General features: G+C 40.7%; 1 protein-coding gene and 1 long non-coding RNA gene across 2 annotated transcripts in view; both read right to left on the bottom strand.

Annotated features, from left to right (window-relative positions):
* Window positions 1–252: 252 nt before the first annotated feature.
* Window positions 253–9,066, bottom strand: LOC103375128 (uncharacterized). Its single transcript, XR_521183.1, has 3 exons — window positions 8,708–9,066; window positions 7,782–7,788; window positions 253–266 (listed from the first exon to the last, which is right to left on the bottom strand). It is a non-coding gene; the product is annotated as an uncharacterized LOC103375128 (long non-coding RNA).
* Window positions 9,067–9,392: 326 nt separating this feature from the next.
* The window catches only part of gkup (glucuronokinase with putative uridyl pyrophosphorylase), a 13,695-nt gene continuing 7,454 nt past the window's right edge, over window positions 9,393–15,633 (bottom strand). Inside the window, exons 13-23 of the mRNA XM_008305334.1 lie at window positions 14,992–15,052; window positions 14,819–14,835; window positions 14,661–14,718; window positions 14,463–14,555; window positions 14,316–14,376; window positions 13,741–13,854; window positions 13,039–13,096; window positions 12,675–12,743; window positions 12,542–12,605; window positions 12,337–12,408; window positions 9,393–9,919 (exon numbers count right to left, since the gene is read on the bottom strand). Of these exons, the coding sequence (XP_008303556.1) occupies window positions 9,824–9,919; window positions 12,337–12,408; window positions 12,542–12,605; window positions 12,675–12,743; window positions 13,039–13,096; window positions 13,741–13,854; window positions 14,316–14,376; window positions 14,463–14,555; window positions 14,661–14,718; window positions 14,819–14,835; window positions 14,992–15,052 (763 nt within the window). The 3' untranslated portion in view covers window positions 9,393–9,823. The remainder of the gene's footprint in view (window positions 9,920–12,336; window positions 12,409–12,541; window positions 12,606–12,674; window positions 12,744–13,038; window positions 13,097–13,740; window positions 13,855–14,315; window positions 14,377–14,462; window positions 14,556–14,660; window positions 14,719–14,818; window positions 14,836–14,991; window positions 15,053–15,633) is intronic.

The raw sequence follows: 15,633 nt of genomic DNA, 5'->3' as shown, positions 1-15,633 counted from the left end.
TCTCTCAGACTCGGAAACGTGTCGTAAAACTTTACCCTGCTTTGAGCAACTCAAAAACCATTCCTCTGGACTCGGAACATCCTAGTGCTACTTCAGGATACATGTCATTGGTACAAAATAGAGACAGTCATCAGCTTCAAACCAAATATACCACCAACCTACAGACCAATTGGTGTCAACCTTCAAAAATCCTGACTGACTGGTGCACTGCTGTAGTATCTCTCCATCTGTGTCTGAGGCCACAAGCTGATATTGACACAGAGCTTCTGTTTCCAGGAGCCACATAATGAGTGATGGAGAAATCATTTGGGTACAGGAGAGAGAGATAAACCACTCTCAGACTGCTGCGCACAAAATACTACGAGTGACAACTTGCCTATAAAGCAGGCAGCAGGAGGGGCGTTTTCATAAACTATAATTAGCGGACTCCGTTCTTATAGAAAAGCAAGATCCTTTGTTTGGAATAAGACATTTGTTTGCGGGTTATTTGTAATGCAAACCGGCCTCCACCCTGGCAGTCGCACTACCTTGAATTTCATACAACCACAGTGAGATATTTGAGTGGAGACAATGGCCCCATAATCTGATAGTGCTGTCTGTTTCCCTGCTTCCGGACAGAGCTTCAAATGAACCATGATATGATCACCGAGCTGCAGTGGAAGTGCACCAGTGAACGATGGCAGCTATATCCAGACAGTGATGCACCTCTCCTATTTCAGGAAGGAGACTAATGACATTTATATGACCTTGTTAGATGCTCCCGACTGAGGCAGACATATACTGATGACACATCAAATGAAATAACAGGTATATCGTTTTGATTTTACAATCGTCTTCAAATAGTCCCAAAGAGCTGGAACCAATTTGTGAAGGCAGAATGAAGAAAACCTTGTGAATAAGCTCATATTCATCTGCACTTCAAAGATACTTGGCGAAAAAAAAAAACAAGGGAATGACTCAATAATTCATGAGCGTTACCAACTCCACAGCACTTTAGAGTTCCCATAGCAGGGACATGCTGTATGCAGCTTACACAGTGCGGACCTACATACTGTATGGAGAATTGTCCTGTCCTCGTTCGAATCAGCAAATATGCAACCCCTGAGCTGAGCTACACAGAAAATGCTTTCCCTGTGCTGACAGCTGTTTCAGAACAGGGGAACACACTAAACCAGCGCTGAGAAAGTACAGCGCACATACGGCCCTCTAAATGCAAATACGTCGGGTGTTGAGCTGTCACGCTGTTTTTCAATGTACATCTGGGACCTACAACATATATAGTCGTGCGTTACAGTCCTCAGTGTGACAGTATGCAATTTTATGACCACTGCAGCAATTGTACAAAACCACATTATCTACACAGGAAGTGAGTAGGCGTCCAGCTGACAGAACATAAGAACTCAAATATCACTTTATGAACTGACAACAGATGCATGTTAACCCAATATAAGCATCACGAAAGTTTGAATCTGAGAGTAAAAAAAATACTCACGTTGCAGCAAAAACACTGCATTATGAATTTCATCCAATAGCTGCTTTAAAAAATGCTACGAGGCACACTTTGTTAGGCGTTCTGAAATGTCTTTTGGATACTATCTAGTCTAGTAGGAGTGCAAGAAAAGATGACACAGCTTCAAACACTGACATCTAACTTTAATTATTAAACTCAGACTTAGCTATACCAAGATACTGATCCCTTCACACTAATAAGACAGCGGTAGGCATAATGAAAGGAGAGTGAAAAATAGCTTTCAGTTCGTTATCTGTTTCTCTTCTGTTCACATCATTCGACCTGCTGGCGTTAGAACCCAGAAATAATGACTACAAGACAGGAATATAAAAGCACAGAGGCTGATCTCATATTTCAGTCAGGGGAAAATTCTAATGTGTAGAGATATTGATTTAAGGTTTGTCACTACGCGTTCATTTCAGTTGTGACAAATGACATTCAGACACACAACCACAAAACTGACTGATGTTCTTAAAGGCGAGCAGACAAGTTAGAAGCATAACTGAATACGTAATAAATACGAACGCTGCACAATATATTATTTTTGCAGTGAGACTGGGATCCCTGGTGGTGTGATGTGATCATGCTACACTCTGTTTCTGCTGCTCGACACAAAAAGAAAACGGATGGTTCTCACTTTCTGTGTCTAATCTACAAGAGAAATCTGCCTGATATAATTTACTCAGATTTAAGGGTTCGGGGAGAACTATAAAACAGAAAGTTTGTTGGCTGTGTGTGTGCACAGCAAAATGACGGCGAACAGGGGAGAAATACTGAAAGGAAGTATTTTCACAACAGTTAAATGGAAATATGTCCATCATGGAAAGATGATGTTGACCAGAAACCTCTACGACAACTCAGCAACGTGAGACGACACGACGAGTCCATTAGACCATTTAACCCTATTCAGGACTTTTGGGGTCTTTTGGACCCCAGGCCATTTGGTTTAGGTGACAGGTATTGTTTTTTTTTTTTTGTTTTTTTTTAATATAAAAAGAGGGACATTTGTCATGCACTTGGAACCAAAAATGATCAGAAAATGTATTTAACATAGTATAAAAGTCATTAATAAATACCAACAAATATTTTGCACATATTCTTTCTTCCTTCTACGTCTGGCAACATGAAAGTCCTGAACAGGGTTAAATCATTATTACACCTTTTTGAATACCAATATTTCATTAAATTACTTTTTATTTTTGATGCAGATGTACTCTCTTGCAAAATAGCCCTAAACCTCCTACAATGATTCATTATCTCCAAATAGTTATTCAAGATATTTGGTGAAAATTCCTGGATTTTTTCATATTGCTATATCTATTGTAGAAAATCTAAATATTGCAATGTCCTCTTTTCTTCCGACTTTGTGCAGCTGTAGTAAAAACAATTAAGTAAATCACTATAAAGTAGCATAAGAATGAACAAAGCTTTGTACTTTTCCCTCAGTCAATTAAAAAGAAACAAAAAGCTTTTTATTTTTCCTTTACTAATAAGCCATCTGAAGCTAACTCAAAAATTAAACAGCGCATGTAATCACCACCCATGTACTGCCCTGCGTACGGCTGCAGCATCACTGCATAACGTCTGACAGGGTTTCAGCTGGAAAACTATCGCTAGCAAAGGTAGCTAGCCAATGAAACTTGTGCTGACTGATAAACTGGATTTTCATTGGCATCACGATATAAACATGCACAATAAACAGAGCAAAAACAAAACAAAACAGGAGGACCACAATGAATAAGATAGCAGTGGATTTGCACGCACTTCGCATTCACACTCAGCATGCAGGCGTTTGACCTATCAGATGGAGCCCTGGATACTTGGACCACGCATTCATAGCACATTGCCAACCTCAGATTAACTGTTGTCAATTCAGTAGCGACTGCGAGGTTCGCGAGCATGATGGCTGAGGAAGGAGAGAGGAGCGACGAAAAAGGAAATAAAAAAGCTGGGAAAAATGTATTATAACATTTTTATTATTATTTTATTATTATTATAATTATTATTATAAAAAATGCATTTCTTATAGTTATTTTTTTATTTTTTTTTAAATAAATCTTTCATTGACTTGTTTCGGTATTCATGTGCAATTTACTCAATAAAATAAAATAATGTCTTTAATTTCTGTATTGAGGGGGCACTAGCTATCCAGTGTTTGGAGTTTGTGTTTGCAGTGTGCCTCTTAAACTAGAATGACGTAGGAACTGTATACGACTATAAGTACATGTGTTTTTTCATCAAGCACTTCAACGGAAATAGATCTTGCACTCCTCAAGTGAAATAACCTAAACAGTTGTTACTCTGGTGTAGGATCGCTGGTGGTAAAAAAAAAAAAACTGAAGCTCCAAAACACACGAGGGTTTATGATTACAAAACCAAGAATGCCGACTCTTTAGCCAGGATTTTTTTTATGCAAGATTTGTTGGCTTTTGATGGCATACAGCCTCTGTTGTCTTCCTGAGCAAAGACGTGGTTTGACCTTTGATCTGATACTGACTGAGCTCGCCCCTTATTTCCCAGCAACACACTCGGTCTCATTGTTCTGTGCCAGAACACAGAGAAGTCTAAGCAGCCCAGTTCAGCTATTCTTGTAGAAAAAAGAAAAAAAAAAGAAACAGCATGACTCTGCTTGTTTCATGTATAATTGATCATTACATTAAGCGCTAGCTGACATGCACAAGACTGTCATTTACAAAGTAGAAGAGACGCACCTTGTGACTTCCTGGAAGCCTTTTCTCTCTGGAGAGACGAATAATGTGCACAATCGATTTTGTTTTCAGAATGATTTAACCTGGAGTCGGCGTACAGTAGACCCACAGTCATTTCCTGGTTCCAGGATGATGGAAATGTTAATAATGACAAGATGCGTTTCTTTTTTTTATTCTCGGTACTATGTACAGTAACTGACTGGAGACACTCTGAAGTAAAATCAGACTTCAAGTTAGGAGATGCTTCAAATAAAACAAGCTTAAACCTGTCACATTTGTTATCCTCTATGGTTTTATGTATATTTTACATGTCGTATTGGTGTTAAATACCACATTTAATTATTTTTGGTTTGTGACAATTCTTGCTTGATTTATCATAGATGAGATTCACTGTCCTGTATCTTGAACTCCATGTGTCGTAGGTTCAATTGCATTCATTGTGAGATCTTCTCTGGCTTCAGCTCTGAATTACATGCATGTTATTGAGAGAAAACTGCATTGGGGATTACATGTTGGTCAATACATATAAAGCATTTAATACACAGTACTAGAAATATCAATATTTTTAAATTCTCTGTCTGCCAAATGAAAAAAGTGCTTTTCATATCTCTGCTGCTACTGTACTCTTCAACATATCCTCCTGCACTCATATCACTTAAGTCTATTATATAAAGCCAGTGGGTATTTACTCTCTATTATGTGAACACTGGTAGCAAAGCAGGGATGCCCCCGAACCAAAACAATGTCCCCACTAACAGCAGCAGATAAATTTAATCTTTCTCCACTGAAATAATCCTTTTACAGCAGAACCAGGACACCTGAAGTTGGTCAGGATATTTAGTGGGTCAGCCTCTTTAGAAGAAAAAAAAAACAGAGGGAGCGAGACAGACAGACATAGGCAGGGAATTAATAAGTGGCCGTGTCAAGGCCAAGCAGTCACGGGCTGATATAAAAGAGGTTGTGGCTTCCCTGAGGGAGTGTGTTCTAGGCCAGCACTGGCCTGCCTGGGGGCCTATCATCATCCTCTGTGTCCATTCAGCAAACCACAGCACACTTCCTCTGACACACACACACACACACACACTGTTGATGTGTGACATCTGTCTGGGTGAAAGGGGTGGAAAGACTCCCAACGTTGAGCGTATGAGCCCAAAAAAAAAAGAGAAGTGCTGTGAGATTTCCCTGTCTTCAGATAATGTGGGCAAATATAGGTTTAAGAGACTTTCACTAATTAATGACACAAACTTGGTTCTGCCACAAACGGTTTATGAAAGGATTTTTTTTCCATCTGCTGCTCTGACCAGCTGGTGTCAGAGGTTATTCTCTGGAAAATGCTATGTTACACAGGAAGTCATGTTTTATTTTTGGTGTTTTTTTAAAAAACGTTTAAGGTGTGTTTAGAATAAAAACACCGTTTCTGAGTCGGCAGTGACAGCCGTGACACATGGAAAATGATGTCACAGTGATGACCAAGGTGTTGGACAAACAAATGTTCTAAATCTGCCGCTAAAAACACATGGACAGAAAACACGAGAGCCCGACCGATGAAATGTCCTGCCGATATTATCATTATTATTACTACTGTAAACCTATCGATATTTATGTTGGGTGTAAATTTAAAAAAATACACAAAAATGTGGATCACATTTCTGCAACCAGCAAAAAAATCGTCAGAGAAACAAAGCGATAAAATCAAAAGTAAAAGTGCTCCTTACGCAGGCAGAATGACCCCTAACATCCCACAAGTTCATTCATTAATTGTGTCAGTCAAAATAAAATCTAAATATATTATTTTGATAAAATTTCACTTTTTTATTTTTTTTTCAAGCAAAAACTGGTTTCAGCTTTTTAACTGTCAAGATGTGAAGCTTCTCTTTGTCATGCATGACAGTAAACTGAAGGTCTTTGTAGTTCTGCATCATTTCTGGGACAAAACAAAGAATAGACGGAGGCATTTCCACCGGAGGAGCTCGGGGCAGGCATGAGGGGGCACGAACGTTTACGGTAACAGCCGTTTCATCCTTTCAGTTTCCATTGTTGCCACGGATCCACCAGATGATAACATTTCATGAGGTTTCAGACTGCTCTAGACAACTCCAAGTGTGCCAAAAAGCAGCAAATAGTAACTACTGGACATGATTTCAGTTCTATGAGCATGTAGGAAATGAAAAAATGGAGTTGTTTTTTCAGAGCCAATACCTATTATCTGTAATGAAGTAAACTGATGAGAGTGGCAGCCACCAGGGGCAAAGAGGCGCATTTGAAGCTAATTTATTCTACAGGAAATCATTTTAAAAAAACATATGGATAATCAGAAAAATGCAGAACCTCGGATTCGATAAGGAAAGGCTTAGGAGAGAAAACCAGTCAACACCTAACAGGAACTAAGATATCTGCTGTGCTGCTATTTGTTCTGTTAGCCTACATTAAATATTTTATGTTGCTGGTGCCGCCGTTAGAGAGATGATGGTTTCGACTTAAAGAGGACATCAAGGGGGCAGAAAAATCTCACCTTGGGTTGTGGAAAAGGTTTACAGGCATTTTTCACTCTTTCCTGACATTTTACAGGCAAATCAATCAATGGAGAATCCACAGATTCACTGACGTAAAATGCATTCAGGAATCACCGCCATCGTCATTATAATATTAGATAATTATGACTAACTGGTAGAAATGGCGATGAGTAAAGAAAACTATATTATAAATCTCCTTTGAAGCTGCAGTAATCAATATTTCTTGGTTCCAGCGGATCAAGTGTCCGTGGGTAATGTGAATAGGTTTGCTTGTAACCTCACTCTGAAGTCCAGCTCAGGGTTTTCAACCTATTTTAGATAATTGCATTAGTTTTCCAACAACATAATCCGCCGTTAACCTTCTCTGACTGCACCAGGCAGCTGTTTTTATCAAAAAGCTCTCAGAAACCCACGGTACAGTATCAGCAAATGACAGACCACGTTAGCAGCTGATGGAGCATGAAGCAGATAAAGAGTCCAGCATTTCTCTCAGTAGCCGGTAGAAACTGAAATCTGAGCTAAGAGGCGGTGAATATGGATCTTCATCACGTTACTATGAAGATAACTCTGAACTAATGCTGCTGCTGCTGCTCTGTGTCTGCTGGTCGTGTAAACAGGCAACATGTTTTCTATCCACGTTAGAGGGTGACGGTGTGCAAGTGTTTAGTTTTCTGCTTGTCCTCAAAAAAGATCAATTATTTCAGCTGTAAAACAAACATCAGTGCAAGCTAGATAGACTCAGCTGACAAGAGGCATCAAGAAAATACAAAATTACATGTTTGTTGGAAGTGGTATTGCTGCTGTTGCATTGTTTTTATAATGCACCGTCCCCACACTACCAACGTTCAATCAATAACCTATAATCAGTGTCAGGAATCTATTTTGGGTCTGACACCAGAGACCTCTGCTGCTCAGTTGCTGATGCTCTTGAACAGATGTGATATCAGCAATAAAACAAACAAAAACAGTAAAATCCTCCTGGTTGTATCCTAGTGTTTAGCAGTAAGTGTGTGTGAGCGCTGGTGATATACAGTAGTGTTGTGTTTACACTGAGTGCCTGCAGCCGACAGGACAGATGTGAGCTCAGTGATCGGGCCAAGTCAAAGACAGTCCCTCCATTGAGCAGGAGCAGAGGACACAGGCTGATCCATACGACCTCCTCCTCATCCTCCTCCACAGCTCCACAGCTCCCAGCACTTCAACTCATTCTCCTCCAACTCTGACATTCATCTCAAGTCCTTCGTTTCAAATGATTTTCACTTTTCTGCCTTTTTTTTGTCTCCAGAAAGAGGAGGCAGGTCCTCATGAGTGTGTGTGCAGACTTATGTCCCCACAACTAAAGCAACACAGTTCACACACACACACACACACACACACACACACACACACACACACACACAGAGTGATGACTTCATGACTCCTGACTCCAGTTTTCTCAGGAGTTCACAGATGACAGATAAAACTGAACATGGCTCAGACATGGTGAGAACCACCACACTGCATAAAACTGATTAAAATAAAATGTGTTTAAATATAATAACGTCTGTGATAAATATCAACCATTGAACGGGTTCAAACTGGACATGTACAGACGTTTTCAAAGCCTATTAGTGGGATTTCATGCTAACTTGTTAACTTTTTTGCTAATTCCGTTCAGCTCCACTCAGCTCTCCGCTTAGTCTGCTGACTTTTTCTGCCGTTTTACTCTATTTAACAACGTTTCTAATCATTTTTCTCCGCTCTCTTCGTCAGTACTTGTGTACAGGGACCACCAGCTAGCTGCTCAGCGATGCGGGGACTGATGCTGACCCGTCCGCTAACTGCCACCGCTCAGCCGCTACTCACCGCTCACTGCCCGGCTGCTCTCCGGACGACCTCCGGCCGGTATGCAAAACCTCCAGCTCCCCCCCAACACACACTCACACACACTCACACACTCACACACACACACGGCGTTCAGGTCAGGCTACTTACGCCCTTGGTCTGGGGAAGCCCATGGATAACAGCACGTCCAGGCTGGAGCCGCATTTCATGGAGCCCGCTCGGTTCTGCCTGAGCCGCCGGGGGAGGATTTTGCTGTAGAGGTCGTCTTTAGCAGCCATGGTCGAGTCGGAAACAGTCCACCAGAAGCAGCAGCAGCAGCAGCAGCACACAGGGCTCCGGTTAGTCCATGAGCCTCAGCGGGGTCCGCATGAGTGGAGAGGTAACGGCAACAACACGGAGCCGAGCTGAGAGCAGCGCTGTGCGGCCACGCAGAGCTGCTACTCCGCCCACTGGAGGAAGCAGCAAATGAGACGAGCTCAGTGGGTTGAGAGCGGAGCAGCCCAGCGCTGATCACAGAGCAGATCCCAGTGTGATCAGGGAGGTTAGAGGACTTACTGAACACGTTACTGCTGCTTGTTTATCATCCACTACGTGTGTCAGTAATGTGGGTTCACCTTCCTGTTAGTTTGGGGGTCAATTTAACCCCATTCAGTGTTTAACATGTAAATAAGTGACTGACATATTTTTTTTTCTGTTTTATTTAAAGGGCTATTTACAATAAACGTGGGTAATTCTGATATTTCTTTAATTGCTGGGGTCAAAGTGAACCCAAGGATAAAAGATGTCAGTAAATCTGAAGGTAACAGGAGGGTTTAGTCTACGAAGGACAAAACACTGTGAGATATAAAAGTAGCTTTTAATTTGTGTACAAAATTACAGCCATACAAACATATTAAGTCTATAAAATCACATATATAAAAAGATAATTACATCATTTTTACATTGTTTGCTGATGATAACTCTGACACGAATGCATTATTCACAAATCTCATACAAAGCTTATTTTCTCGACACAGACTCATTCACTACCTGCAACATGATTTGGCCCGTCTGGTCAGATATCACACAAACCATCAACGAAGATCCATCTGATTATTCTTTTATAGCTTTCCTGTAATTTTGTGTAACCGATCAAAATGTTTGCATTGTTTAATCCCGTCAATCTGTCCTGTGGAGCGACACCAGGACTAAACACATGGAGGGCCACAGTGTGATGGCTGCGAGTTGGCCTTGAGTGGCCTGGCTTAGTCGTGGGGAGATGTGTGAGGTTAGCGCTGGCCGCCTACAGTGCTGGCAGATGGGTTGTATGGTGCGATGACACAGAAGACACAGCCTGCCTCCTGGAAAGCCTGCCTCATCTCCACCTAGTGGGACAAACACAGACTGCATCAGACACATCGATCACACACATCCTGCCACTGAACTGACCGCTCAGAGCAGGTCAACAGCTACAGCAGCCAAAATCTTTATACCGTCTCCTACTGAGCGAGACGTAATTAAGCAAAGGACACAGTGGTTGCGTCAAATGTCACCTTAAGGAGCTAAAGGGTTACTGGTGCAGTCAAGTGTTTCTTTCTGTTGTCTTTTCTGTCTCCCCCTTCACCTTCATCCCAACTGGACCAGGCAGATGGTCGCCTTCTCTAAGCCTGGTTCTGCAGGAAGTCTCCTCCTGTTATAGGGGAGTTCTTCCTCTCCACTGTCACCAATATGCTGCTCAAAGGCTATCTCTGGATTGTCTGGATATTCCATGAACAATTTTGTATGGTATTACCTTTAATTCTAAGTTATCATGTATTTTGGTATATTAGGGTATTATTATTGTAGGGTCTTAACCGTAATATCAGAATGAGGTCAGGTGAATTTATGTTGCAGGTTTTGACCTTATATTTAAAATAGTCAGGTGAATTTCTACAGTCTGGTATTGTAGGATCTTAACTCAAATATCTAAACTAATCTAAATAGATTAGATTAGATAGAACTTTATTGATTCCTTTGGGAGGGTACCTCAGGGAACCAGCACAGCAGAAACAGCACAACACCGACAGAGACAGTAGCACACATCAATTAAGGAAAAAAAAGAAGCCGTAAACAAGGAAACAAATTGTTAGATAGGACAGCAGCAGTGTAATAATAGTATAGTAATAACAGTATCAATACTAATGTAAATAATAACAATAATAATAATATGCTATATAATATGGAAACAATCAGTGTAGTTATAGGTAGATATAGTTGAGTATATAAAATATAAAGGTGTATCGAATATATATTAAAATATATATATATATAACAAACATAAATAAATGTATAAATTAATATATGTGTATATGTACAGTACACAATATATATTGTTTGTAATAGAACAAAAGTAACAATCATAATAATAATAATAATGCTAATAACAATGTGAAAAAAAGGAAACATAATAACAACAATAATAAGAGCACTAATAACGGAAACATTTTTAAAATAGGTATCAGTGAGCCAATAAACCGGGGAGGAAGCATAGGAATGGCATTATTAAATTAAATTTGTATGATTAAATAATATTGTAGGGTCCAAAGCTTTTATTTTTTTATTTTTTTATTTTATCAAGTAAATTAGTATTTCATGTAATACTGCAGGGTCTCCAAAATATTTAAATTAGTTCAGTAAATTTGTGTAATCAACAATATCGTAGGATCCTGACCTCAAGTTTATTAACTTGTTTGATGAATTCGTAGCACTAATTTTATTTCTCTGGTCAAAGCACTTTTCAGCTCAGTGTGATGTATTTCTTCATGGCAATTTGACTTGACTTCATTTTTGCTATTTTTTTATTTGTATTTTTATTTCTATTTTATTTATTAACTTAGAAGAACTTCCCCAGAAATGTTTCAACACATAAGAAATATTGCCCTAGTTTTGGTCCGATTAGGTAATTTTCCCAAAGCCTGAAAAATGTCATCTTTTCCCTCCAAGCTCTAGGAATATGCAAATATTTTTCAGATGTAACTACTGGACTCAGATATGTCTTGTTTCACTGAAAAGCCCATTTCTGTTGTCAAACTTCATGTATATATGTATTTTTTTGTGACTATAATTTTCTTTTAAGATTTATTGTCTGTTTCAGTTTTGTCAAAAAAGGCCACAGTTATGGACACAAAACAAGTTGTTTCCTTTTGTTTTCCGTTCATCTTACTGCGAGTGAGACAGCAGTAATCGTGGAAAAGATGACTTCATCTGTGTAAGAATATTGTAACTCCTTTGCTTTTCTCTTGGAAGACAATTACAACACAACTATTTTGTGAGGGTCGGGTTTAGAAATGGAGCCAGAAAGTAACATGAACTGAAATATAACGATTTACTATAAACCAAAGAGGTTGTTGTATCCATGAAACAAACAATGTCTGATAGTTTTTGGGTTATAAACCAGACATTGGATATCCCTGCAAGAAAACACAAATCAAAGTGACAGCGTTAATCTTTAATTGAGCCGAGAAGCCAGAGATGATTTCTCTTGATTACATCAGAAAGTCACAGTTTTAGAAGATTCTGCTCCGTCTAGAGCTCACTGTCTGATCTGTCACATCGCAGAACGTGTTTACTGAGGCCTGTTTTGACTAATATCATGTAGCTCAGTTTGTTTTTAGTCTGTGACCTCTGTACGAGGACATAAAGTGACCAATTTACCATCCAATGAGTGGAAGACACAAGAATTTTAATATGACGCTCCAAAGCCAAACCCCAGACGACCACAGATAAGAGTGTCAGTGACAGTTTTCGTGTAGTCCAGTCTTACCAATCTCGCCTGGTCCAGACATAAACCCACCACGGCCCCCCCACTGCCGGGTAACTTCACTGCTGAGCCAAACTGCAAGAAACAGCAGAAATTTCATGAATGCGTGAACAGAAAAACAGCCCTGCAGGCACAAACAGTTGGAGGTAGAGAACAGTGTTAAATAAATTGTGTTCTGGACCAAACAGTGAAACCTCTCAGCACCTACCTGCCTCGCCAGCTGAACCATTTTAAGATTCCCAGGACCCAGACAGTCATCAGTGTAGACAGACCTGTGGGATGTATTGTTAGCCGAGAGTGTAAATATAATATGCATGCTGCAAACCAAACCTGCTGTTTACCTCCGCAGTTCAAAGTTCTGGTCCATGAGTCGTGCCAAACAGCTCCAGTCTCTGTCCTTAATAGCCATCCTGAGGAGAGAAACATATTCAGTGGGTGCTAAGGTCATGCAAGTTTCACCCTGTAACTCTCTGAATCTCTGAAACAACACAACAAAGACAAAAACTAGGCCCACTATTACCAGGAGAGCTGCAGCAAACAAAGCTTATCTGTCAGCTCACCGTGCATGAGAGCCAAAGCCACTCTAAGACTTGTCCAAAGTCCAGAAATAATTCATCACATGATTGACATGACCTTCTCCCTAATGCATGTGGCAAAATCCCTACTGCATAAACTCTTGACTTAACATCGAGTCCTGAAACCAACCTCGCCTGATCAGTGAGCTCAGCAAAACTCTTCATGGCCTCCACGACCGCCGGCTCCCCTGTGGACGCACAAGAAACGGGAAAGCACTTCAGCAAACAAACCATTATTTTTAAAAGTCCTTAAAGGAATAGAAAGCTCTAAATATGCACATTTTCTAGCAAGTTAATATTAAACAGGACTGAAGAACTGAGATTTCATATCAGGGGCTTTCCTGCCCAGTGAAGAACACTTAGTAGGACTAAAAAGGACACTGACTGAAGAAGAAGAGTCTCGAGCCGTGCTAGTGGCACACAAAGAGTCTTAACAAGGTGTCTGACTATCATGTGTGTCATCTCGTGTTTTGATGATAGTGGGGCAGAGTGCTATCAAACACGTTGGTCCAAAATCTCCCTCTAAATATGCAACTTTGATACACAGAGATAAGTTTGTAAGGGTGTAATCAATGACTGCAGAGGGACTTTAAACTCAAAGTGACAGTAGAGGAAAAGTCAAGGATCCCCAGTCTGTAGTCTGTAGGATTCATTTTCTGAGAAACACAGGTGCTTGTGCCAAATTTTACTGCAGTTCATCCACCAGTTGTTCAGATATTTCAGTCCAGACCACTACAGGGGACGCACCGACAGGCCAGCAATGCCTTCTAAATGTGACTAATGTGACCATCAGCATTTGACAGCTTATGTACTGTGTGATTTGAAGGCGTACCGTTGAGCCAGCGCTGTCGGATGTTGCTGTGGATGCGTCCAGAGTCACTGGGGTCACTCAGGAAGGCCAGCCAGAACAGCGGAAGCTCACTCATGTCCATAGGCACATAGTTCCCTGAGAATGGAAAGCATTCACACCTGAAGAAATACAAAGTACTGTGCAAAAGACTTATTCAAATATTCAGCACTGTGTCTGCTTGGTCCCAAGTTCAGTCTGCAGTAATCTAACAATAAGTCCAAACAGAAGAAGAACAAGGAGTCCAGCCACAGATGGTCTGACCCCCACAGAGCTCTGATCTCAGTATCATGGAGTCAGTCGGAGATTATATGAGTAGACAGACTAAATCCATGGACATGTAGAAAGGTCTCAAAGATGCCAAGTACTTAAAAAAAAAAACTCTGCGCAAGTGCAGCAAGAAGTGGTTCAAAGCACCAAACATCGCACTTTGTATGAAAAAAACTAATGAACCAAATCTGTTATTCACTCCACTTTTAGTGCATAAAATGTTTCTTTTGCACAATACTGAATGTGTTTCAACAACTTCATCATGTGCTGACACACAGTGATGTTCGTACCGTAGCCCTGCTCCTCCATAAGCTTCTTGCTGAAATCCATGTAAACTAAACCTTCATAGACCTGCAAAAGACAAACGGACACAGAACTCCTGTCACTGTCGGTGGAAGCTCTTGTGCAGCGCTGACAGACGCAGTTATATCACTGACCTGCACAACTCTGTCCTGCAGGCCAGCAGTGATGAACAGCTCATCCGTCTCCACGTTGAGGATGAAGTTGGCTCGGACTGGTTGAGGCAAGTCCTGCGGTATATGAAAAAAATATAAGGACCAGTAGGAACAGTGACAGACTGATGGAAGAAATCCGCTCTGATGGCTTTGGTGACACCATAAAATGGGGATCCTTACGCTGTCTGTGATGTTGTAGAATTTCATAAGACACTTGAGGGTAGCTGAGACGATGGCACTGTGAACGGAGAAGGTTGGAAACAAGGAAATGATGAAATTCATAGTATGCAACATGATTTATAAATTTGATAAAAAAATGATGAAATACAGCTATTTACCTGCTTCCAGCCAGGCCCTTCATTTAGACAGAGAAACAACGGCATCATTAGAGCGTGTTACATAAAAGGGGGGAATAGTTCAACATTGTGTGCTGCTACAGTTTGACGTTTCACAGTGTGAGCGGTGAACTGCTTTCATTCTTAGAAAAACAAGTATCTGAATGGATCCTCACCACTTGTCGAGGAATGTTGGTGTCGTACTTCAGTGTGAAGTTCTGTTTTGTCAAAGCAATACTGCAGAGAAGAACGCACAGCAAACGGTTACTGAGCATTAGCAGAGGATAGCACATGAAAGAGAATTCAGTGTCTAGTGAGCCACAAGTCCGACTGAGTGAAAAAATCCTGAGTGCAGAAAGATTATTTCAATCTGTTTTCAAAGTAAATTAATTCCTTTCAAGTGTTTTCTAAAGACAAGGGTATGTCATTGTTGCTCAGGGTGGGTGGGATAGTGAGGGGGGGGAAGCTGTGGTAAAGATACTGTCTGATGGGGCGCCCCGGTAGCTCAACCAGATAAGACGGTGACTGATAAACGGGGCTATAGTCCCCGATGCAGCAGTCATGGGATCGACTCCCGACCACGGCCACTTGCTGCAGGTCTTTCCCCATTCTTCTCCCTCATTTCCTGTCTCTCTCCACTGTTTTGATAATAAAGAAAAATAATTTAAAGATACTGTCTGAGGTTAGAGAGACAGCTGCACACCAGCATTCCAACAACAACAGGTAGTTACTGATTGTAGCCTGTCCTGCTGATCGGTCACTAAGCAACATGGTGCACAGCGATTTATGTCAAAAGTGACATAACCTGTTTCCACCAT

This window comes from Stegastes partitus, unplaced genomic scaffold (genome assembly GCF_000690725.1).
Source record: "Stegastes partitus isolate 25-593 unplaced genomic scaffold, Stegastes_partitus-1.0.2 Scaffold2477, whole genome shotgun sequence".
In the NCBI taxonomy this organism is placed as follows: domain Eukaryota; kingdom Metazoa; phylum Chordata; class Actinopteri; family Pomacentridae; genus Stegastes; species Stegastes partitus.
Note: the sequence above shows the minus strand (reverse complement) of the source record. Positions and strands in the feature narration are given on the sequence as shown.